The sequence below is a fragment of the Lipomyces japonicus genome (assembly GCF_038497905.1).
Source record: "Lipomyces japonicus strain CBS 7319 unplaced genomic scaffold V1514scaffold_17, whole genome shotgun sequence".
Taxonomy (NCBI): Eukaryota; Fungi; Ascomycota; class Lipomycetes; order Lipomycetales; family Lipomycetaceae; genus Lipomyces; species Lipomyces japonicus.
This window is the reverse complement of record NW_027117829.1, coordinates 105,729-130,278: the sequence shown is the minus strand read 5'-3', so window position 1 is coordinate 130,278 and position 24,550 is coordinate 105,729. Positions and strand designations below refer to the sequence as shown.

General features: G+C 37.8%; 4 protein-coding genes across 4 annotated transcripts; 3 read left to right on the top strand and 1 right to left on the bottom strand.

The window, feature by feature from the left end:
• The first annotated feature begins 24 nt into the window (after positions 1 to 24).
• On the top strand, positions 25 to 2,032 carry V1514DRAFT_330262 (S-adenosylmethionine decarboxylase). The gene is made up of 2 exons (XM_066927465.1): positions 25 to 495; positions 554 to 2,032. Exons 1-2 carry the CDS (start codon positions 384 to 386, stop codon positions 1,654 to 1,656), a joined length of 1,215 nt encoding a protein of 404 aa, XP_066783619.1. The 5' UTR covers positions 25 to 383; the 3' UTR covers positions 1,657 to 2,032.
• A 193-nt stretch (positions 2,033 to 2,225) lies between these two features.
• V1514DRAFT_330261 (transcriptional repressor TCF25-domain-containing protein) lies at positions 2,226 to 5,221 on the top strand. Its single transcript, XM_066927464.1, has 2 exons — positions 2,226 to 3,193; positions 3,255 to 5,221. Exons 1-2 carry the CDS (start codon positions 2,392 to 2,394, stop codon positions 4,946 to 4,948), a joined length of 2,496 nt encoding a protein of 831 aa, XP_066783618.1. The 5' UTR covers positions 2,226 to 2,391; the 3' UTR covers positions 4,949 to 5,221.
• Positions 5,058 to 7,238, bottom strand: V1514DRAFT_352038 (Alpha/Beta hydrolase protein). Its single transcript, XM_066929475.1, has 2 exons — positions 6,742 to 7,238; positions 5,058 to 6,681 (listed from the first exon to the last, which is right to left on the bottom strand). Exons 1-2 carry the CDS (start codon positions 7,199 to 7,201, stop codon positions 5,519 to 5,521), a joined length of 1,623 nt encoding a protein of 540 aa, XP_066783617.1. The 5' UTR covers positions 7,202 to 7,238; the 3' UTR covers positions 5,058 to 5,518.
• Positions 7,239 to 7,778: 540 nt separating this feature from the next.
• On the top strand, positions 7,779 to 24,474 carry V1514DRAFT_356642 (uncharacterized protein; the record flags this gene model as incomplete). The annotated part of the gene is made up of 19 exons (XM_066929647.1): positions 7,779 to 8,746; positions 8,795 to 11,174; positions 11,221 to 13,658; positions 13,705 to 14,401; positions 14,447 to 14,517; positions 14,562 to 15,619; positions 15,674 to 16,557; positions 16,608 to 17,538; positions 17,588 to 18,814; positions 18,873 to 19,053; positions 19,110 to 19,361; positions 19,410 to 20,065; positions 20,117 to 20,695; positions 20,744 to 21,360; positions 21,415 to 22,011; positions 22,066 to 22,434; positions 22,483 to 23,103; positions 23,158 to 24,267; positions 24,322 to 24,474. The coding sequence occupies 19 exons, from the start codon at positions 7,779 to 7,781 to the stop codon at positions 24,472 to 24,474; spliced, it is 15,789 nt and encodes a 5,262-aa protein (XP_066783616.1).
• Between the last annotated feature and the right edge of the window lie 76 nt (positions 24,475 to 24,550).

The window sequence follows — 24,550 nt, the reverse complement described above, 5'->3', positions numbered from 1 at the left end:
GCCGTTTTCCTCGACCCGTGAAGTAAGTTCTTCCTGTCCCGCCCATTGACTTTCTCAACGAATGTCCATGATCGACCTTGAGTTGAATTAATTATATATATATTTGTGTATATGTTAATATTTTGTTCAGACCCAGATAATATTTGCTATATCGCTCTTTTCGTTATTCCGTCCTTGACTAAAGTCTACTTTTTTTCATTCTCAAAAGTAGACAACTCGCAGTCATTTTTACCTATAGTTTGAAGAGTTTTCGAGGATCTGATTTTTATCTTTTGCGTAATTTGCCGTGACGATCGGACAACTTGCTGGTTCTGTTTTGAGTCTACCGTTTTTGTTTTTTTGACCTTATACCTTCATTTTATATTATCACAACCGCGACATCGATGGTTTCACCAACTGCTACTGATCTCAATGAAGGCATTGCAGCTCATGAAACCTCCTACGCGGTTAATCATGAGGCTTCAGTCAATATTGACTCTTCAAGCGCATTTGAAGGTATCGTTTGCACTAAAAGTTTTGTCTCTGGCTCTTGTACTCATGCTTACATGCGCAGGTCCGGAGAAGTTATTAGAAGTATGGCTGGCTCCTGATAGATTTAGTCTTCCCAGCTTTATGTCGGCAGATGGTCTTAAGGCGGTGCCTCGGAAAGATTGGGAGGACATGTTGGATCTGGTTCATTGCAAGGTGCTTTCCGTGATTGGGACAGACGAAATGGATGCCTATTTACTTTCAGAATCATCGATGTTTGTCTTTCCTCATAAGCTCATTCTTAAAACTTGTGGAACCACAACGCTTCTTGCTGGGCTTCCGCGCTTGCTTAAACTTGCAAACGAGGTTGCCGGATATCCAGCCGATGTTGAACCCTGGAGGGTTTTTTACTCCCGCAAGAATTTTTTATTCCCTGATCGTCAATTGCACCCTCACAGGTCTTGGAAGGATGAAGTGAAGTATCTTGATAAACATTTTTCAAATGGATCGGCATATATGGTTGGCCGCATTAACTCTGACCATCATTGGTATCTTTATTCTACCAAACGCGACGCTACTATTAAGTCATCATCCACTGTGACTGTTCCAATTGACGGACGATTTGAAGATGAAACTCTTGAAATTTTAATGACCGGTCTGGATCCTACTAAAGCAGCACAGTTTTACAATGATAGGCTTGTGCCCGAAACAGCTTCTGATCATTCTTCTTCTTCCTCTAGCAGCGGTGAACTTGACCCTGGCCATGTTGGTGGTGCTGAGGTGACTAGTCGCTGCGGACTTTCCAAACTTTACCCATTTTCGAGGATTGATTCTTTTTCTTTTTCACCTTGCGGATACTCGGCCAACGGTGTTACTGATCATTCGCATAACTATTTCACTGTGCATGTGACTCCGGAGCCCCATTGTTCTTATGCGTCGTTTGAATCCAACGTGCCAGCTTCGGTCTCCAAAATGACACCGTGGGAAGTTATTTCATATGTTGTTGGAATCTTTGGCCCGTCTCAATTTAGTGTCACCATGTTTGAAACTCGTGGTTCGAAAGCGAGCTTTGCTGATGTTTCTTCGAATACTCTTGGCCCGGCGATCAAAGGTTATACTAGATTGGACCGTATTGTGTATGAATTGGACGAATACGATTTAGTTTTTCTTGCATTCAAGAAGGATTAGCAGTGTTATACATTGAGCTATAGGTAAATAGCTGATGTTCCAGCGGTTTTTTTTTTTTTGTTTTAGTTTGTATAACTGCAAAAGTTTGTATACGCGTGCTTTTTACAAGCAACTATAAGGGATAAATTTTGTTGAAGGAGTTTTTTGTAATAATTTTAGTTTTTAATTTATTGTGAATCTTAATTGTTTGTATGGTCCAACAACAAGATGTTTTCAATTGCTTTTTCTGTTGTTTAACTAACTAATAGCCTCTTTACACCCAAATATACTTGGAATACGACAATCGATGACGCCGACAATAAATACAAACAGGCTTATTGGCTATTTTGCGACATTTGATGATGCACAAAATAAATTCAAATTCACTTTAATAAATGAAAATTATTTGATTCAAAAATTGGATCTCTCGATATACCCAAAAGCTTTTAATAGTAAATAATCCTTCGCCCAAGGACAGCTGGGCAAAAACTCGACTGACATTTTACCTGCAAATGGGGACCTTGTCGTCAATATACAATTTTAAGACGTTATTGCATTGCTGATAATATTTTTAAATGCTTTAATTGCGTAGGTTTGGTTTACTAAAATAGATTGAATGTTGTTTGTGACATTCATAACTTAGCGCGAAACCAAAAGTATAATATAAATCATCCAGGACATCTCAAAATTTAACTATACACATATATAATTTTCGACGGATTACAAAAGAAGAATTTCGGAAGTAAGAATTTTAGCATGTCGTCTCGAGCTGTACGTCGAGCACAACGAGCACAAGGATTTCTATCAGTTTCAGAAGACTCAGAGTCAGTAATTGCGAAGCCTACCAAGAACGTGTCACCATTCGCGGCATTACGGGAAGCTGACGATGACGGAAATGAGTCGTCACAAGGTGAAGAGGAAAAAGAAGTACAGCAACAAGGTGTGCCGTCTTCCAAAAACGGCTTATTTGCCGTATTAGCTGGAGAAGATAACGATCAAGACAAAGAGGATCAAGATCTGGAACAGGGCCAGTCTGGAGACGAAAATGAGCACGTCACGAAAGTAGATGAGCCAAAGACACTAAATCAAAAGTCAACGAAGCGCAAGAAACACAAAGAGAAATTAAAGAAAGCAAAAGCAAAAGCAGCAGCAGCAGCAGCAGCAGCTACAGTTTCAAAGGAAGCTGGTCAAGATAATGATGACCTAGATGAGATTGACCGGGCGCTTGCGGAAATTAATTTGAAACATCCAGAAACTGGTCGTAATAACGTGAATGAGTCAAAACGTCATGCGACTGAACGAGCGATCGCTCAAGCACAAACAGATGCCAGGTTACTTTCTGTTGACACTCGAAATTTGGATCCGGAACGAGAAATGCGCAAGTTGTTTGGCCGCCGGGTTTTCCAAGAAGAGCGAGAACAAGTTCGACGAGGTCCCAGAGGTGGTCCAGCACGACCGGTTGCAAGTAGAAGATATGTTCTTGTTCAGCCAGCTGAAGACTGGCCTCCTTTGATTGGCGCGTCATCCATGCAAATGGAAACTGTCGATTCCAAAGGCGGTATGTTTAAACAATGTTATTAAAGTTGCGTTATTCGATAAGTACTAACAATAATAATTAGAAATCACGTATTTCAAATTTACTCATTCCAGAGAATATATGGATGTTCAGAAACAATTTTTGGTTTTCTTGCGCGCTGGAGATCCTGATTTATTGATTGAATTATTGCAACATAATTTGTACCATGTATCGTTACTTTTGCAAGTATCTGAAATTTTTACACATCAGGGCGAACACACCAAAGCAGCCAGAAGCGTCGAATGTGCTCTATTTACATTTAACAAGGCATTTCACTCTTTATTCAATATTGCGTCTGGTCGAGTACGTCTGCCATTTAAATATTATGAGAACCGAGGGTTTTATCTTTCAGTATACCGACATGTTCGCAATTTGGAACGCAAGGGTACTTGGCTTACCGCGTTTGAATTTTTAAAATTGCTTCTCGAAGTTTCCGCTGAGGAAGATCCGTATCAGATTTTGTTGATGATTGATACGTATGCATTGCATTCAGGCAATGAGAAATTTTTAATAGAATTGTCCAAATCAGTGATGTTTAAGTCAAGGATTGATATATCACCGAACATAGCGTTCTCATTAGCACTTGCTTATGCAAAAACAAAGCAACATGAATTAGCTAAAACAGCATTAGTGAATGCTGCTTCAAAGTTTCCATGGGTATTTAACGCATTACTTTTTGCTCTTGCACTGGACGTGCCGTCTTCAATCATGTCTTTTAATGAACCGCCTTCCACATATCAGCATCTGCTTAGCGAATTGTACTTGAATCGGTCAAGTACACATTGGTCAAGCCCAGAGGCTAAAAGTTTGTTAACTTACGCTGCTTTTGAATTGGAGAAAATTTTGCCATCACCTCCGGCAAACGTGTTAGATTCCAAGAGAAAAGTGACAAGGGACTTGGCCAGGCATGTTCTATTGGCTGACATTAAACCCGCGCTTGCGCTTTTACCTCGTGATGCCGTGGACGAAGAGATTTGGACAGATGATATTTTACCACCGCAGGACAACGTGTCACCTTACCAGACCAATACCAGAAGACAAGCGACAGTGGCAACTCAATATGCAGAAGACGGGCAACAGGTGGATGAGCAAAGCATCTTGCAAGCAATGTGGAACAGTTTCCGAAATTGGAGGCGAGCTGGCCGAAATCAGGATATTGAACATGATCATGATGCGGGTAGCGATGTTGAAAACCATGCATATGGTGATCTTGTTGGCGAAGAAGAACCCGTTGCCCATAGTGCAGCAATGGCTAGGGCTATAGCTGAAGGCGTTGCGGTTGGTACTGTGGATGGTGACGACGATGACGATGAACAATTTGATGACGCAGTCAGCGAATTTGAATATAATCCATATGAAGGCATTGTTAGTGATGATGATCTTGCCTTAAATTATGCTCTCCGAGAATCTCTTGCCAGAGTTATTTCTGGAGTCGATGATTATATTGATGAAGATTATGGGGATCATGACGATGACAGAGTTGCATCGCCTGGTCACGATGCAGGGGAGGCCAATTTTGAACACAGCCCATACGAAGTCATAGCTGGCGATGATCTCGCTTTAAATCATGCACTACAACAATCGCTTGCCAGAGTAATTTCTGAAGCCAACGGCGAAGGCGAACAAAATGGCGACGACTACGACTATGGCTATGGCCCTGATAGCGACGACGACGATGGTTATCGTGATGACTATGCTGAAGGTTACTATGTGCCTGACTCTGATGATGACGATTAAAGTATTGAGCACTGTGAAAGAATTCAATATTCCACCATCAGTAACAACAGAGAAAGAATGATATTAAAATTTTTTCTTTTCAGCAAATTATGGCGACTCAACAGTGATTGACCCTTTTTCATGTTTATATTAATGACCAACCAGGGCGAGCGCTATCGTGACGATATCAGCACAGACCATTTCACATAATACTTGAAAAAGATTGTAATAAAGATGAAACATTTAATCATGCAATGACAATAAGATTTAAAATCAAGTTTATAATTATATAAATCAATACAAAAAAAAAAAGGCAACCACCACAAACCCACCACACTCCCGTTCCGTTACCTTTATCGGCGAATTGAATATCAGAATTAAACGATATCCAAAGAACATTATAATCCCGAACAAAACAAAAAAAAAAGAAATTAACACGATTTATGGTTAAAATTATAAATATAATTTATAACGCCAATTTAATGCAAAAAAGCTTTCCATAATGCATTTAGGTCAATTAAATAAATGGCTTTAAACACGAGATTTTAAAAACTGTTGCTGACTAAAAAAAAAAAAATTTGGACAGCATGTTTAGTTCTTAAAACCAAAGTTACCCGAAATCCACTTGTTGACCATATCCAAAGCAGCAGCAGGTTGATCAAAAGGAGTCATGTGACCGGCTTCGAAGACTCTGAGGAAAGTAAAAATGCCGGAGTTTTGGACAGTGCCAACGGTCTTGCCTTCAAGAGTCCAATCCTTGGTGGGAGCAGATTGGAATCCCTTGGCACCTTCCCATTCTAAAGCATTAGTCCAAGCCTCGTTTCCGAGCCAGTTGCAAATAAAGTCCTTGTCACCAGCGTATATCAAAACTGGCACACCGGCTTCAAGAATATGAGGAACAGCATAGTGGTAGGGCTTCATCCAGTCACCATTGAAAAGGAAGTTACGGTTGATGTCGAAGTTGCAAGACTCAAACAAGTCGACCTCGGCTCCAACAGCGGCCTTCACTTTTTCAGAGTTAAGATAGTTCGAGATCCAGCCCATTTGAGGATAGCAAAGGTTCTCAGAATCTTCGCAAGTAGTTCTAATGTCGTAAACGTTCTTGCCGGTTCGCTGATAAGGTCCCATCATGGCGTTGTTGCAATAAATGGAAGCTGGAACGCAAGACCAAACGGATTCAGAATTGTAGCAGTTTTCAATCATGGAAGCGCAGCGCGGGTATGCAGACTCCATGTTAGCACATTCTTCCTCAGACAGAACAGAATCAGCGCCACCTTTGCCGCAGGCCATGGGCTCGTAGTACTTGTACTGAGTGAGACCATCGGTAAGACCATTTCCAATAAGGACGGAAGTCAAGTTGAAATTGCGCTCTTTGTGAGAAAGAATCTCAGCAGCAAAAACAGGAATGTAGTGACCAGCGTATGATTCACCTGCAATGTGGAATGGCAGATCTGCATATTCTGGGAACTGCTTGAAGAAAAGCGACAAAAGAGCATACACGTCCTTACCAGCGGCAACAGTAGACGAAACAGAGTTAGAAGAATAAGAGTAGCCAACATTAACAGGCTGATCAAGGAAAAGGACAGATGCATTATTATTCCACGCATGCGGATTGAATGCAAGCTCGCCGTTCTGAGTAATGGATGAAGGTCCAAGTTCAAAAAAGAGTCCAGTCATAGACGAGCATCCGGGCCCACCGTTAAGCCAGAGAATGACGGGGTCGTTCTTTGGATCGTTTCTAGATTCGAAGAACCCTGCACGTTGTTAGATAAACAATCTCGAAATTTGATGTAGGCTATTTGTGGAATACATACAGTAGAAGAAATGCTTATCCTCCTCTTCAACATCAAGATATCCGGAATATTGCTTGACAGTATCAACACCAAGATCAATGGGCTTCTTGACACGAAGCGCGTGCCCAGGGAGCGATGTAGATGAGACGTGGAAGTCGAACTCAGAGGCAGGCCGCTTGGTTGCAGGCTTGGGCTCAGACAGGAAAGTGAGCTGGTCAACGGCATCCGGAAAATCCCTTTCCATATCAGCCCAAACTTGAGCAGTTTCCTCCGTAATTCCATGCAAGGAATCACCAAGAGCTCTAACGGCCTCTAATAAAGCCGATGATTGCTTTAAGCTGGAGTAGCTAGGTGCTGACTTGACGCCGGCAGCGTTAGCGTTGGCGTTCGCATTGTTAGCGTTGTTGAAAACGGTCTGATCCGCAAGAACAGTGGTGGCTAATGCGGATACAATTGATGAAAGGATAACAGTCGACTTCATGATAACCGCAAAGTCGAGAAGATGTGATGAAAATAATGATGAAGGCGAAGAGGAGAAAGGGAAAAAAGGCTGACGGGAAGGAGTGGCGACCTAGAGCGCAAGTGGATTTTACGGTATGCCGAGGAGAACATAAGGTGTGAAACGCTAACCGCATTGGGCAAATTATTACGTGATATATACGTACGGTACCACCTCCCTGAACTGTAACTAACTCGCGGCATACGCAACCTTGGTATCGGATTGTTATCTGCACAATGCAATGACCCAAGATGTCACGCGCTTTCGTGTGACGTAATCATGCTAGTGATGACATTACGTATTTTGAGATTCAGGTACGAGCTCGAAACACATGTTCAAACAACAACAACAAAACAACAAAACAACAAAACAGGTATATCTTTCATGGTACAAATTTGGATACAAGGTTTCTATGTAGTCTGTTTGTGACTTTGCAAGTCGTTCTCCATTTAATCGTTCAATATTGTCACGGGATCAGCCAGACTTTGTCACGATCTTACAAACCACCTGGAAGCTGCAACACTCACATTCTTTGTCAGTTCACGTCGAAAATTCTGAAATGATTTTACCTTACAGTGCCTCCTCAGAAATATCTTCTGCGTATCATACGTATCCTGGCAGCTTGCCAAGCAGCTCGAATGTTTTGCGATCCACTCCAACATATGCCCTGAATGCTCAGGCCACTTTTGACAAAGTAGTTCGATCATGGGGCTTTGTTCTTTCAAAATATTTACATCAGGAGGAGGTTTTATTTCACGTTTACGAAAATTATTTATTTTTCTCTGTTAGCTATAATTGCACTGAGGATTCTGTCACTAGTGAACCTTATTCAGATGAACCAGCAGCTTTCACTGGAACCATTTTATGGTTTGGTGACATTATTGAAAAATGGGAAAGCAAAGCGCAAGCCATATTAAATTTTGACACCGATTTGACTTTAACACAATTGCATTTTTGTGAGAATATACTGCCCGCCGGTTATGCGGATTATTTACTGCAATACGTTATCTACATTATAAATGGCAACAAAATAGAACTAGGATTATACAACGACAGCGTTATTAATTTTCCAAGCAAAAATATTGAAGGCCCTAAATGTTTGCATAATCTTGTACCGTTAGATAGTCCCAATATTGCACTTGAGTTTTTAAACCAGAACGGTGTCATTGGGAAATATACATATGAAGATCTAGGCCGAATCAGTGGAAATATTTCTTACAGCTTGAAAAATTGCCAAGGAACAATAATTCCTATTTTAATTCCTCAGTCGCCAGAGCTGTACTTTAGTGTCATTGGAATATTGCGATCAGGGCGTGCATTTTGCCCCATAGCTCCATTTGATACACCCAAAAGTCGAATTCGCTTAATTTGTGAAGATATTAATGCGGACACGGTACTGGTAACAAAAAAAACATGTCATCTTATAGATGGTATACCAATAAATGCAATCATTGTTGATACGAATTTGGAAGCCAATGAGTCTTATGACAATGTTAAAGTATCAGGCAATGACATTGCATATTGCATGTAAGATTGATTCCAAGAGTTTGCTTATGGATTTGCTAACATTAGAAGTTTTACGTCCGGTTCTACTGGTCAACCAAAAGGTGTATTAGTTCGGCACAGGAATGCCACCCAGGCTATACTGGCGCATTCATTCTTGCCAACCTTTGAACGATTTCTTAACTTTGCTTCTATTACTTTTGATGTTTCTGTTTTAGAAATATTTTTACCTTGGTATAGACGAGTCAAGCTTGTGTCTGCGGATCGCCAGCTACTTCTTTCAGATTTGGCAGGCACCATGCGCAAACTTAACGTTGACGCTGTAGAGTTGACCCCCACAGTTGCAAGTACTCTGGCATTAGAAGAAGTTCCTAACTTGAAACTGATGATGACTATTGGTGAAAAACTGAATAAAAGTGTTATTAAAGAGTTTGGTGAAGCAAACATACTCTATAATACATATGGGCCAACGGAAGCCGCTATTCAATGCACTGCAGCAGTTAACGGCACTAGATGTGGATTTTTAGAAGGCGATATCGGTGTACCATTGCCGACAACGACGATAATAATCGCAGATCCCAATGTACAGTCCAAAGTCAATCCTGTTCCAACTGGATTTATTGGTGAGCTAATTATTGGAGGTGCTCAAGTTGCTCAAGGGTATTTGAATAGGACAAATTTGTCTTCTACAGTATTTTTACATGATCCAATATATGGGTCAATATATCGAACTGGCGATTTGGCCAAGGTTTTGCCAAATGGAAGAATTATTTTTTGCGGCCGAATAACCGATGATCAAGTGAAGGTTAGAGGTCGCAGGATTGAACTAGGCGAGATAGAACATGCAACAGAAATGTCTGCGGTAGCACTGGTTCATAATTCAAATATCATTGTTGTAGTAGAAGGAGTCCGTGAGGTGGCGCTCAAAAATTGCGAGTCCACTTTGCCAAAATTTATGTTTCCGCATGAGATATTTGAGATTGAAAAAATTCCACTTCTTGCATCGGGCAAAACTAATCGAAAAAAAATTCGAGAATTTATTGAAGCAAAAATGCTGCATGGCAAAGAACTCAACAAGGTTCAAGTTTATAGTTCTGATGCCGAAAAACAAATTGCTGAAGGGATTGAAAAAATTTTGAATTTATCTCCTGGCTCAACGACATCGCTTCGCAGTATTGGCTTAGATTCAATTTTGGCAATGAGAGCTGCGGCCATAATCAAGAAGATAACCGGTCACAATGTTATGGTTGCTGATATTTTACATGCAGATTCAGTAAGCGGAATTGCCGATCTGATAAGTTCAGTCGATTCTGCACAACCTACCATTTCCGAGGTTCCAAATTTAATTGATGATGTTCTTTATGATGATGAACTTAATGAGATCATAGCAATATATCCCGCCACTTCGTTACAAAAATCAATGTTAATAGAAACCAGGAGAAATCCAAAACTATATGTTAATAAGGTCATGATATCCGTCACTGGAAGTTACACTCAACTTGAAATTTTCAATGCTGTTAAAAAGTTAGTGGATCTTAATGATATTTTACGTACTGGCTTTGCGTTTACGGAAGATGAAAGGTTCCCGATTGTTCAATTGGTTTATAAAGACTCAAAATATCTCGCGAATGTTGAAAATATTGATACGATAAATATGAATGACCTGAGTTATCCACCTATTGCTGTTTCAATTACAAAACAAAATCTAGTTGAGGATTGGTTAATATCGCTCAAAATACATCATGCACTGTATGATGGTTGGTCTTTTGATATGATGATAGAAGATTTGGCAACTATTTTAAAAGGTGGTCAGTTACAAACAAGATCGCAATTTTCGGAAGCAATGTCCGTAATGCCAGACAATATAAGCGAAAAAAGTTTAAAATTTTGGCATAATTACTTAGAAGGAACAGAAATTCAAGATATACCTGTTTTAAAAGAGCCAAGGGCTTTATTACAAAATGACGGCATAGCAAAAGCAGATAGAATTCTTTCATTATCTTCAGATGAGCTATTACAGGCTTCCAGAAAAGCGCATATTTCACCACAAACAATATTTCAATTAGGATGGGCTGAAATTCTCAGAACGTTGCAGAAAATAGATCATACTACCGAGAATACTGATGTCTTGTTTGGCACGGTAATTTCACGTCGAACTCATTTGGCTGGGATAGGTGCAGAGAAGGCATTGGGACCTATGATCTCTACGCTCCCTCTAAAGGTATCATTCTTAAAAAATACTAACTTGAATAGGACATATTTGCTACTTGAGAAAATAAGCAAAGATATGAATTTAATTTTGAAACATGCTGATGCCAACCTGCGAGATGTATCTAAATTTATTAATTCAGAAATTTCAAAGCCACTTGGATCTCTTTTTGTATGGCAGCAGCAGTTAAGTATTGCTGAAATTGCAGATATTAAAATTGTAGATTGGATAGACAATCTGGAGGTATTTTATTGTGCTTTAGAATATGATCTCTGTTAACAAAATTTAGTTCGATATACTACTAGAAATAGTGACTGGCAATCAATTTATGGCGAGACTGACATATAACACAGATAAAATATCCACCGCTCATGCTAATATTATTTTGGAGCAGCTTGATAGTCTGTCATGGTCAATCATGCACAACATGAACGACATTTTTAAAGGCGTTATTTCTAATAATGTTTTTAATGAGAAAATGTTGTCGCAAATTAACATTGTGCCGAAGGATCTTAACATATCCAAGTTTAACATTCTTAATTTAATTAAATTCAACTCTTCTAAAACCGCGGTTGAGATATTAAATGAATCAGGGGCAATTGAAACCATATCGTACAATCAACTATATGAAAAAGCTATCAAACTTGCACAATATTTGCAAAGCAAAGGAGTCGCTTATCAGGAAATTGTTGGAGTTGTCCTTACAAAATCAATTAACCTCTATGTCGCTATTATTGCGATATGGCTTATCGGTGCTGTTTATGCACCAATTGACGTTGAAGCTCCCGATTCTCGCATTGTGAGCATATTGGAGGGATGCAAAGCAAAATATTGCATATCTGACAAAGATATAAGTGGAAATGTGTCGATAGTCTTTATTAATGACGTATATAAAGCAGATACCGAGTGCAATAACTTTGCTTATACTCATGCTAAGTCAGAAGATACGGCATATATTATTTTTACTTCAGGGTCAACTGGAATTCCAAAGGGGGTCATTGTATCGCATAACAATGTTGCTAACAATATTCTTGAACTTTCAGCAACTTATCCAAAACCTTCTTTAAAAGCAAAAATACTACAGTTTTGTTCGATCGGGTTTGACGTTTCTTTGTTTGAAATAATATATGCTTTGTTTAATCAGATGACAATATTTTCTTCATCAAAATCAATATTGCTACCTAAACTGTCGAAGATTATTTTAGAAAATAAAATTACGCATTTGAGTTTGACGCCGACAGTTTCTTCTTTGCTTGAATCACAACATATGAATAATGTCGAATTTATTGTTTTAGCTGGTGAACCACTTACACTTCCAGCAATAAAGTTTTGGGAAAGAAAACCTGCAGTTTTTGTCGCCGCTTATGGTCCTTCAGAAATGACAAATATCTGCACTAAGTATGTCGGTATGTCATCAGACTTGGAAATAAATAATATTGGATACGCATTGAGTAATACTTCTTGCTTTATTTTGGATCATCAAGTTGACCATATTTTACCAATTGGGGCTATTGGCGAACTTGCCTTTGGTGGTTATCAGGTCAGTAAAGGATACCATAATGACGCACGTGCCACAGAAAATAAGTTCAGGAGACTGGATACATTTGGTATTGTCTATAGAACTGGGGATTGGGCTCGTATGCTTTCTGATGGAAGCATATTATATTTGGGCCGAATGGATAATCAAATTAAAATTCGCGGGCAACGAGTAGAGTTAGGAGAGATAAATCATACCGCCATGTCATCAGAAGTAGTAGAGGATGCGGTTACTATTGTACAAAATGACAATTTGGTGACCATTTTACTGGTTCGCGAAATTGCGAAGCATAATGAAGCTGTGTCAAATGCATATTTAGCAATGGAATTGAACCTTCCATCATATATGGTTCCAAGCCAAATTTTATCGTTGACGGAGTTTCCTTTAACTTTAAATGGTAAAGTTGATGTTGAATCTCTAAAGTTAACAGTAGGTAATATGGTGAATGCTGTCACAGCTAAAGATCTGGTGATTAAAAATGGAAGTGCAGAAGAATTGTTTATAGCAAAGGCTTTTGTTGCAGCAAACCCGCGTGTTAATCTGGATTTGTTGAAATTGGATTCATCATTGATGAGATATGGGTTGGACTCGGTTTCAGTGATTAAATTTATAAGTCAGCTTCATAAATTTGAAATTTCTATAGGAATTTCAGATATCATGCGAGCTCGCACAATTAGAAACATTGCTTCTTGTCTCAAAAGTCCAAAACTATATGATGTTCCGGTGCGCGGTAGAGCTCTAATTGAACAGTTTTGTCAGGATATTGAGGTTGATGTACGCCAGTCAGGACTTTCAGAACTCGACATTGAGTCAATTATTCCTTGCTCAGTCATGCAGGAATCCTTATTAGCATCTAAAAAGTCTTATGTAAACAGATTTTTGCTGAAACTTCATAAAATAGACAGCCTGAGACTAAAAAAAAGCTGGAAGCGTTTGTCTGAATCTAGAGAAGTACTTCGGACGTGCTTTATTGAAGTCGGAGTTAATAATCTGAAACGGTCATTTGGGCAGGTTGTATTGCGCAACGAAGAAATTCACTGGAATGAAGAGGAATATCAAGATTTTGATTCCACAGATAAATTATTAGAAAGATTTAATCCTGCAATTGATATTCACAGACCTCCATACCAATTGACACTTCTGTCGGGAAATCTAGGGAAATATTTATTGGTTTCTATACATCATGCTCTGTATGTATGTAGTTAATCGTGTCTTTCAAGTCTAACATTTTGATAGTTTTGATGACGTTGCTCTCGAGCTTTTGCTTTGTGATGCTTATCGACTATACAATGAAGAACTGGTTGTTCATCGGTTGTCCTACGTTGCTGCATTCGAATATATTGAATCAATTGACAACGCTGAAGGAGTTTTTGCATTTAATGAGATATTTGACTCATTTTCTGCAAACCCTTTCCCGAAGATGTCAATCGTGCCTTCCAGTGACTCTACGCATCTCGAAATTCCTTGTCATGTTGCACGTATTTCAAAGGCAACCTTGGCTAGCATTAATAAATCTCTCGCTGATCATGGTAATACTTTGTTGATAGCGAGCCAGATTGCTTGGGCACGTCTTCTTTCACTTATTCTAGGTGTTGATGATGTTTGCTTTGGGTCAGTTTCCAGCGGGCGTGATGTGTTCAGCGGAGGTGAAAACGTAGCTGCTCCGTTATTTTATACTCACCCAGTTAGGGTCAATTTAGAAAAACTATCAACATATAGTGAACTTCTTGAAAAAATTGACAAAATAAATCAAAAACTATCTTGCTTTCCGTGGACGCCACTAAAAAAAATCATTCATGAGTGGTCAACTAAAACGACTAATCATGGGAGAAAACTATTTGATACTATGATTATTGTTCAATACGGTACAGGCAACGAAAACGGTTACGATAATGATCTTTGGAAGCTTTGTAATGAGCGAGACGATATTGATGTAAGTTCAAAGAAATAATTATAAACTGAATCTTATAATTTTTAGATTCCTATTGTTTTGGAAGTTAGAGGCCGCCAGTCAGAAAACGCTCTAACTTATTGCTATTCATTTGATAAGTGAGTTCTTATACTATATTTGGGCCATATTTTAATTGTGATAGGAGTTTACTTGATGAAAATCAAGCACAAGAGCTGCTCAAACTGTATGATTCACTGTTTTTGGATATTGTTCACAAACCATCAACGGCGCTTCATGATTTTTCTTCGATTAATATCGATGCATTGTCAATATCCGGAAATTCTCAAAAGTTAAAAGGCATGAAGTATTTACATGATGGATTGGATGCTAATGCAATTAAAAGTCCAAACAAAATTGCACTTGAATTTATGAAAAAAGATGGACAAATACAAAAATGGACTTATCAACAACTTTATTGGATTTCCAAGCAACTGGCAAGTCAGCTTAAGCAAATTTATAACGCCACTATAGAAAGTTCTGTGCTGCTATGCATGGATAAGTCACCCGAATACTACTTTGGAATGCTGGCCACATTAAAATCTGGTTGTGCCTTTTGCCCTATTGATCCGCATATACCTACAACTAGGTTATTGTTTATGATACAAGATCTTGAAGCAAATATGATTCTTGTGAATGATGACTCCGAATCGTTAATGGTGTCACTTATTCAAGATTATGACTTGAATATTGCAGTTTTGAATATATCCAAAATATACAATGACCTATCAGATTATATAGATGAAGATATTTGTGAGGTTTTATATGTTCATGATGAAGTTTCGACAGCATATAGAATCTATACATCTGGTTCAACAGGTCAGCCTAAGGCAGTGGCTGTTGAAGTTAGACAAGCCGTTCAAACGATTCTTGCATCAAAAGATTTACTTTCATTTCACAAAAATAGTAAGCTTTTGCAATACGCTGCTCCTACTTTTGATATGTCTATATACGACTGTTTTATTGCATGGTCATGTGGTATTACCTTGTGTTCTGCAGACCAGCATCATATGATATCTAGTTTAGTTGAAGTTATAAATGAGTTTGGAATCACCATGCTTGATTTGACTCCGAGCGTAGCTATGACTCTTAACAAAGCTGATATTCCTTTAATTGAAACGCTTTATTGCATTGGGGAGCCTTTGCCTCAAACGCTTTCAGATGAATGGGATGGATTTTGCATTAACTCTTATGGACCAACTGGTAAGTTTTATTTTTCAGGTGAAATTAGTAATGAATGATCTAACTCAAAGATAGAAACTGCAATGTGTTGCACTATCACAAAGACCATCAAAATTAGAAAAAGCTCAAATATCGGGGTTCCATTTGCGACAACATCTTTCTTTATTTTGAGAGAAGGATCAAATGAGGTGTTACCAAAATTGTGTGTCGGAGAATTATGTATCGGCGGCTATCAAGTTTCTAGAGGATATTTTAACAACGCAGATTTAACAGCCGAAAAGTTTGTAAACTTGGAGAAGTATGATACAGTTGTTTATAGAACGGGCGATCGCGCAAGGATTTTGAATGATGGGACCGTTGATTTTATTGGACGTATAGATGATCAGGTGAAGTTGCATGGTTTAAGAATTGAGCTTCAAGAAATCAACAATATCATTAGTGATGCCCTTTCTGGATCTTCATTTTTTAAAGGTGTGTGTACAGCTATCGTTGGTTCTGATATACCGGTTCTGTCTTCATTCGTTGCTTGCTTGTCAGAAAGTAACTCAACTGAGTCATATCTTATCAACAATGACAATTATAATGAGCTTTTAATTCAATGCCGTAGTGCATGCGAGTCAGTTCTTCCTTCATATATGATACCAGCAGAGTTTATTTTGATCTCATCAGTGCCTCTTTCTACATCGGGCAAGTTGTCGCAATCTGTATTAAAGCATATTTATGAAGAATATCACTTGAAAAATCACAGAACTTTAGAACAGGACAGTGTAAACGAAAACTGGAGTTCTGTTCAATTAGTAATCAGAGATACATTTTCGCTAGTTTCTGGGGTGCCAGCGGATCAAATTCGATTAAGATCTTCCATATATCATTTAGGAATAGACAGTGTATCTGCCACACAAATTTCTTCAGATTTAAGAAAAAAGAATTTAAATTGTTCTTCACTGGAAATTGTTAAAGTGAGAAATACCTTTTTTTACGTTATTTTGCATATATACTGATGTTATAGTGCCTGACCATCGAAAAATTATCCGCATTATTAACATCCCCCGGAAGCAAAAAATATATTCAAAAAAATTTAGTGAAAGAATTTGAAATTTCTAATTTCTCTAGAATTATACAAGAATGTGGTCTAAAAGAATCCCAAGTGTCCCACGTGTTCCCTTGCACATCTACTCAAGAAGCGATACTTTCTGCATTTCAGAGTAGCCATGGCAAGCGGTATTTTAATCACATCATGTTCGAGGTCCCAAACCAGTTTAATGAAGAGGAACTTTATCAGTCGTGGAAAACTATTTTTGAAAAGTATGATATTTTGCGCACAGGCTTTGTTGAACTTGATGGTAAGGCTGGTTATTCATATGCGCAGGTCGTGCATAAAATAGGGGAACCATACTGGCGCGTGTCTAAAAGTGACTCTATAGAAGAATATTTGCAAGCAAGGCTTAAATTACTATCAAATAATCTTTTGTCAAAGCTTTATTCCGTCTCTATTTCTATTGACCTAATTATCAGAAATTCTGATGGCCAAAAGCACCTTCTTTTCACAGGCCTTCACGCTGTATTTGATGCAAGCACACTAAGATTAATTTTTGATAACTTTGCAAGAATATTAAATCATGAACAAATATTGGTGCTTGACTCTGAATATGGAGAAATTCTAAATGATATTCTTTGTCGCTCCCAGCCGTCATCTATCTCCAAACGGTTTTGGAAAGAAATGCTTCAGGATTCAGTTGTTACCAAAATGCCTAACCTTAACCCATTTTTGACTCAAGATGAGGGCACTGGGCATATTTCGACTATATCCACGACATCACACAGTGAACTACAGAGTTTAGCTTCAGATCTCGGTATTACGATTCAAACCGCTGGGATTGCAGCATGGTCAAAGGTTTTGTCTGCCTATTCCGCGGAAGCCGAGGTCACATTTGGACTTGGTAAGTTTTGTTCTATTTATTGACATGCGTATAGTATCTAATTAGTTAGTTTTATCGGGCAAGATTGGTATTGAAAAATCTGATTCCACGCTATTTCCCTGTTTGACGACATTACCCATAAAAGTTGCAGTGAAAGGAACAAATGAAGAGTTATTACGAAATATTAGCGTTACAAGCACTTTAGCTTTAGAACATCAGTATTCAGCTCGCAAATCACTAAAAGAGAGCGGAATTGAAAATGTTCTTTTTGATACGGCATTTTTGTTCCAGAATATAGGAGGTGACACAAATCGTTTTATGCACTGGAATAAAATATATGATTATGGAGCAACGGAATTTTCCTGCGCTTTAGAATTGGAGCCAGTGGACAATAACCGCCTCAAAATTAGTTTAAATTACCGAAGATCAACTATGCCCGAAAATCAGGCAAAGATATTAGTTAGCCAATTTGATTATTGGTTATCAAACTCACTTGAATTTTCAGCAGATACGGTTATTCATGAGAGCTTACCTATACCGTTGGCGTCCGTTATACCTTCGGCTATTGATTTGATACCTACGGAAATTAACTTTCTTCATGAGTTTGTACAACGGAAAGCTCAAACTCACCCTCAAGATATAGCATTGGAATATGTCACAAAATTAGAAAACAACTATTATGAATCTAAAGTATGGACTTATAATCAATTGGATGAGGAGTCTAACAGAATTGCAAACTTTTTAAAATTAATTGATATTAAAGCGGATGATAAAGTTGCTACTTGTTTTGAAAAATCACCGGAGGCTACATTTTCATTAATCGGTATTTTAAAATCAGGAGCTTCGTTTGTTGCTATTGATTCGTCAGCTCCGATTGACAGAAAAAAGTATATTTGCCATGACGCTAATGTTAAATGCGTTCTTACGCATGGTCCAATAATTTCAATGTTTGGCACTGGCTTTGAAGAAATTCATGTTATTGATGTTTTGTCGTCCGAAATATTGAATTCTTCAGTGTGTTTTCCGATTCTTGGTTTTACTTTAAATCCTTCAAATTTGTGTTACTGTCTTTATACCTCTGGATCTACAGGAAATCCAAAAGGATGTATGATCACGCATCAGAATGCCGTACAAGCAATGCTTGCATTTCAAGATCAGTTTAAGGATACTTGGAATCTAACGTCTAAGTTTCTTCAATTTGCTTCTTTTCACTTTGATGTCAGCATACTTGAGCAGTTCTGGAGTTGGTCCGTGGGAATTTCTGTGGTATCAGCTCCTAGGGATCTTATTCTCACAGGTGTGGCTATTTTTTTCCGATTGATTAAAGTAACGAATTTTTAATAACGTTGTAATAGATTTGCCAGCTTTGATTAGAAAACTTGAAATTACACATATAGATCTAACTCCATCTCTTGCGGCTTTGATGGTGCCAGAGGAAGTGCCATCTCTCTGCAGAGGATTGTTTATTACAGGTGGAGATCTTCTTAAACGTGAAGTACTTGATGCATGGGGCGACAAAGGCGTGGTTTTTAATGCGTAAAGTTAACATGGTTTTCTTTATTATTTTTCTTTAATTCTAATAAGCTGTATAGCTATGGACCAACTGAGGTAACTATCGGTTGTACCATGAGACGTCGCGCTCCAAAAAATATTAAGCCATCTAATATTGGTCAGCAATTTTCTAATGTGGGATCAGCAGTACTCTATCCGGGAACCGATATACCAGTTGCTCGAGGCGCAATTGGCGAACTTTGTGTTTCAGGTTCTCTTGTAGGAAGAGGCTACATTAATAGAGAAGATCTAAACGCAATCTCTTTTTCGTTCAATGATGTTTTAAAAGAAAGGTTTGTTAAGATATAACATACTATGCTTGGTACGCTAACACTGAACAGAATCTATCGTACTGGAGATCTGGTTAGGCTTCTTGCTGATGACTCATTTGAATTTTGTGGCAGAAAGGATACGCAGATTAAATTGCGTGGTCAAAGACTGGAGATTGGCGAAATAAATGAGACAATAAAGCTAGCAGACGAAAGTGTTCGTGACGTAACTACGCTAGTGATTCAACATTCTAGTCATCAGAAAGATCAGCTTGTAAGCATGTTTGTGATAAATACTGATGACAGTACAGAAGGGTTTATGAAGCCAACGGAGCACATACGGCAGCTAATATTATCTATAACTGAATTTTGCAAGACTAAATTGCCTTTATATATGGTACCCACCTACATTTTACCCATCTACAGAACCCCTCTTAATGTTAACAATAAAGTTGACATTAAAACATTGGTGGACCTTTACCAAAGCGAGCCATTGCAAAGTCTTGCATCTTATTCTGAAGTACAGGAAACGAATATTAGTTGGAGTGGTGCTGAACTGAGAATTCGAGATTTAATATCATCACTATTAATATTAAATCCCCGTATTGAAAGTCTTTCTCGAAATACTACTGTCTTTGAGTTAGGATTTGATTCAATTTCAGCTGTGCCACTGGTTAAAAAGTTGAAAAAATTTTACCCATACGCAAGTCTTTCGATTGTTTTACAGAGTAGGTGCATTTTATGTTGATAAAAAGCACGCAGAAATTAATATTTTCTAGATCCTTCAATATCTGCTTTAGCAAAAGCTCTCGACTTTGACAATCCTAGTCAAAAATCTGTAATTTCGGAAAATATTCCGCAGTTCCTTAATTATTATGATCAAGCATATAGAGAATTGGACATTAGTTTGTCTGATATTCAATGTATATTTCCCTGTACGCCTCTACAGGAAGGAATGGTATCCAGGGCGTTACGGTCTGGGGATAAATTTACGTACTTTCAAAAATTTTATTTTTCATTATACGAAGAAGTGGATTCTAATCGTCTCAAAAAGAGCTGGTTCAAGTTAATAGCAGCTAATGAATCATTGAGAGCGTGTTTTCTTGAAACTGAAAGTGGTATTCTTCAAGTAATCTTAGCAGGTTGGTCTCCATATTGGATAGAAGTTTCGATAGCCGTCCCTCAAGATATTGAAAAGTTTTTGTCAGAATTTTTAATTCATCATTGGGAAAACGTGCAACTGTCAAGACCTCCCTTGGTTTTTGTTTTAATTAAAAGCGGCAATACAAGAATGCTTTTTTTGGGAATATTTCATGGGTTGTATGACGCTCAGTCTTTTGAAATGATGCAGAATGACGGTAAGGACTCTTTTATAACATGCGACGGCAAACTAACTCAACATTTAGTTACCAATTATTATTTTGATGCTGAAGTACCTGAAAGACCATCTTTTATAAGTGCTGTCTACCGGATCAGATCTGTTCCAGAAAATGAAGCCCGAAAGTTCTGGTTATCCCAGTTTTCAAGTATCGAGGAATCTAGATCATTTGACGGAGGGTCACAGAATTCTGAACTGATACAGGTAGTTTCAGATGCCACGTTTTCCAATATTCGGCAGGCTTCAATTTCTTTAGCCTGTACACCACAAGTTCTCATTCAATCTGCCTTTGTAATAACTCTGGGTGCATTTTATGGTTCTGCCGTGAAATATGGAATAGTTTTTTCAGGCAGAAACACCGACGAAGAAATGGAACAAGTAATTGGTCCAATTTTTAACACAGTCCCTAATATTGTGAATTTAAATAACTTTAATACGTTAAGAGATTTGGTGAACCATCTACAAAATTTTTCAGCTAGTTTATTGCCATATCAACACACGCCTCTTCGACTGATTCAGAAATGGACAGATTCCCCGCTAAATTGCGATATGTTTAATGCCTTATTTGTGTATCAACAAAAATCGTCTTCAAATTATGAGTCTCATCTGTGGAGCGATGTTCGACCCGGTGAATATATGGCAGATGTAAGTGTTTATGCATAGAATTTGAGTCATTACAAGTCATTGACTAAGAAATAGTATCCTATATCTCTCGATGTTTTTATTGATGGCGCTAAAGTTTGCTTGTCATTGGGATATTTAGATTCATATCTAGACAAAAGTGATGCTAAATTATTTTTGAAACAACTAGAGGAAAACATTACCAATTTAATTAAATTTCCGGACATGCATAATCCCAAGGTTATGAAGCAAAAGCACTCAGAAGTGCCTAATGAAGTATCGGTTGAGGAAATAAACGAAAAGTTTCTCGAAGACAATTCGGATTTAATTCAGAAAGTCAAGAGCTGCATTGCTAAAGTAGCAAATATTTATGCAGCTGAAGTCCAGTATACAAAATCGTTTTTCCACTACGGTTTAGACAGCATTGATGCTATTAAATTATCATCAATGCTTAGGAACATCGATATTGACATTTCTGTTGGCAGTATAATGGAAAATCCTTCTGTTTTAAAACTTGTTGCTTATATTTTAAGGAAACCCACAGAAAGACTCAGTATTCAAAATGATTTGTGCATTGAAGTCAAAGGAAATATAACCTTTTATAGCTGCACTCCAATCCAAGATGGTATACTTACTGAAACGATATCTTCAAAAAATGAGTCATATATAAATCATGTGAGTAGTCAAGTAGACAATTAGTTATAATTTGAGTTGTTACTAAATATATAGGACGTTTTGGAACTTGACCCCGATGTTAATATTGACAACCTTAGGTTAGCATTTGTTGACACCGTTGCGGCAAATCCAATATTTCGGGCTTTGTTTAGTCCAGTTACTTCTGAATCCAACCTTTTTTCAAGATTTTGCTTTCATATTGACGAAAATTTTGCTTTACCGTGGGAAAATAGGTTTGTTGAAGAATCTACTTGGAATGAATCAATGCAGCATTTTTTTCAGTTATTGTCATCAAAAATTGATGTTTTTAAAGCTCCGCCCATATATGTTACACATGTATATTCTACGGAACGAAAAGCATTAATTTTAAGTATATCTCACGCTTTATATGATGGCCACTCAATTGGATTGTTTCTTGATGATGTATGTAATGTCTTTGGTGTATGAACTTAGTTTTAACCACATTTACAGATTTTATTACGATATCAAGGGATGCCTGTGTTGCAAAGACCAAATTTTAAAGAGTTGCTGTTAAGAATAGCTACGCAATCAGAGAATTCAAATTATGCCTCGTTTTGGAGAGAACTGTTTTTTGGCAAGCATTTTACAAGATTCCCAGATTGTACCCTTCAATCTCAAACAAATCAACAAAATAAAGTAAATCACTTGTCAAAAGTTAGTAAGAATTTAGTTGAAAATTTGAATACTTTTGCTAGAAAAAATGGAATCACGCTTCAATCTATTGGTCAAACTTGCTGGGCAATTCTTTTAGCTTACTATTTGGGCGTGGATGAAGTAATATTTGGCACTGTTTTATCTGGACGAGAGTCTGAAAAAGATGAAGAGGTGATGTTTCCGTCAATGGTTACAATACCAACACTGGTAGCCGTTAGTGGTTCATTCTTGACTGTTTTAGGCAACATGCAAGACTACATGCAAAAAGTTAGGCCGCATCAGTATACAAAACTTACGTCAATTTTTCGGGAAGTGTCTGAAGGGAAAAAGTTATTCGATACACTTTTTATATATCAAAAATTGCGAAAGTCCGACACAAGTATATGGCGATCAGTTTCTGGATTATCGTCGGTCGAGGTAATGAATCTAGCACACATGCTTTTCGAATACTAATCAAATTAATAATTATAGTATAATGTTGCTGTTGAGTTTGAGTATGATGGAGTTTCTTTGAAATGGAATATGGCAACAAATAATACTCTTATTAGTATGGAGGCCACCGTATTATTGGTCAACCAGCTTGATAGAATTCTTAGTAACATGATTCTACAACCCAACATGACAAATTTCTTTGGCTCGAAAATTGATGATTTGTTAAGTGCAATCAGTGTGCGTCCAGAGCTATTAGCAGACAATCAAACAATGCTACAAGATTTTTTCGAAGATTCCGTTGCAAAATTTCCAAACATGATTGCACTGGAGTTTTTTGAGAGTTATAATAAGAAGCACGAATATACTTACAGAGAGCTGAATAATCTTTCTACCAGTTTGGCAAAGCAGATTTTAAAACAGGTAAGGGTCTCAAATGGCATTATACCTTTGCTACTTGGACGTTCAGTAGAACAATATATTAGCATGCTCGCCGTTTTGAAGGCAGGATACGGCTATGTATTAATCGATGACGAAGCTTCAATTCCACAGATAAACTTTATACTTTCTAACTGCCAAGCAAAATCTGTATTGGTTACAGAAACTACAGACCATTTAATTGCAGATGAAATTAAAACTTTCATAGTTAATGCTGCATGTATAACTTCTAATGATCAGGCCGATGCACTCAGTTATTTACCGAAATTAACTTCTAGTCAATTAGCTTACGTTTCCTATACTTCTGACACAACTGTAAGAACCAAAGGTATTTGCATCACACATCGAAACATAGTGGATGCAATTAAATCGTTACAAGTTCTTGTAAAGGGATCAGTTAATGATAGGTTTTTACAATTTGCCAGCTGTTCTGTTGATGCGTTACAATTTGAAACGCACTTTAGCTGGGCAAATGGGATGACAGTTGTTGGTGCAAATAAGGAATTATTACTTTCAGATTTAGAGGAATTCATTCATAAAGCTAAGATTACACATACATACTTAGCATCCTCTGTTGCGGCAAATGTCCAAAAGGTCAAATGCAAAGACATAAAAGCTTTAATATTAACTGGTGAATCTTTAAATCAACAAGTATTAGATGAATGGGCCGATGAACAAACTTTGCATTATTTTTATGGGCCTGCCGAAGTAACTGTGAGCAATTAATCCATGATAGGGTGTTATGAAGCTAACAGATTTTTTTTTTAGATTGGCTGTACTGCCTTACTGAATATCAAATCAGAATCTAAACTTTCAAATATGGGCGATCCATGGCCAAGTTGCTCTGTAAGTCATATTAAATGGAGACATTTGGATGGATTGTTAAACTATTTAGGTCTATATCATAGGAAAGGATTGTAATATACTTCCCAGAGGTAGTGTTGGAGAGCTATGTGTTGGAGGAACTCAAGTGGTACTTATTCTGTTATTTTTGAAA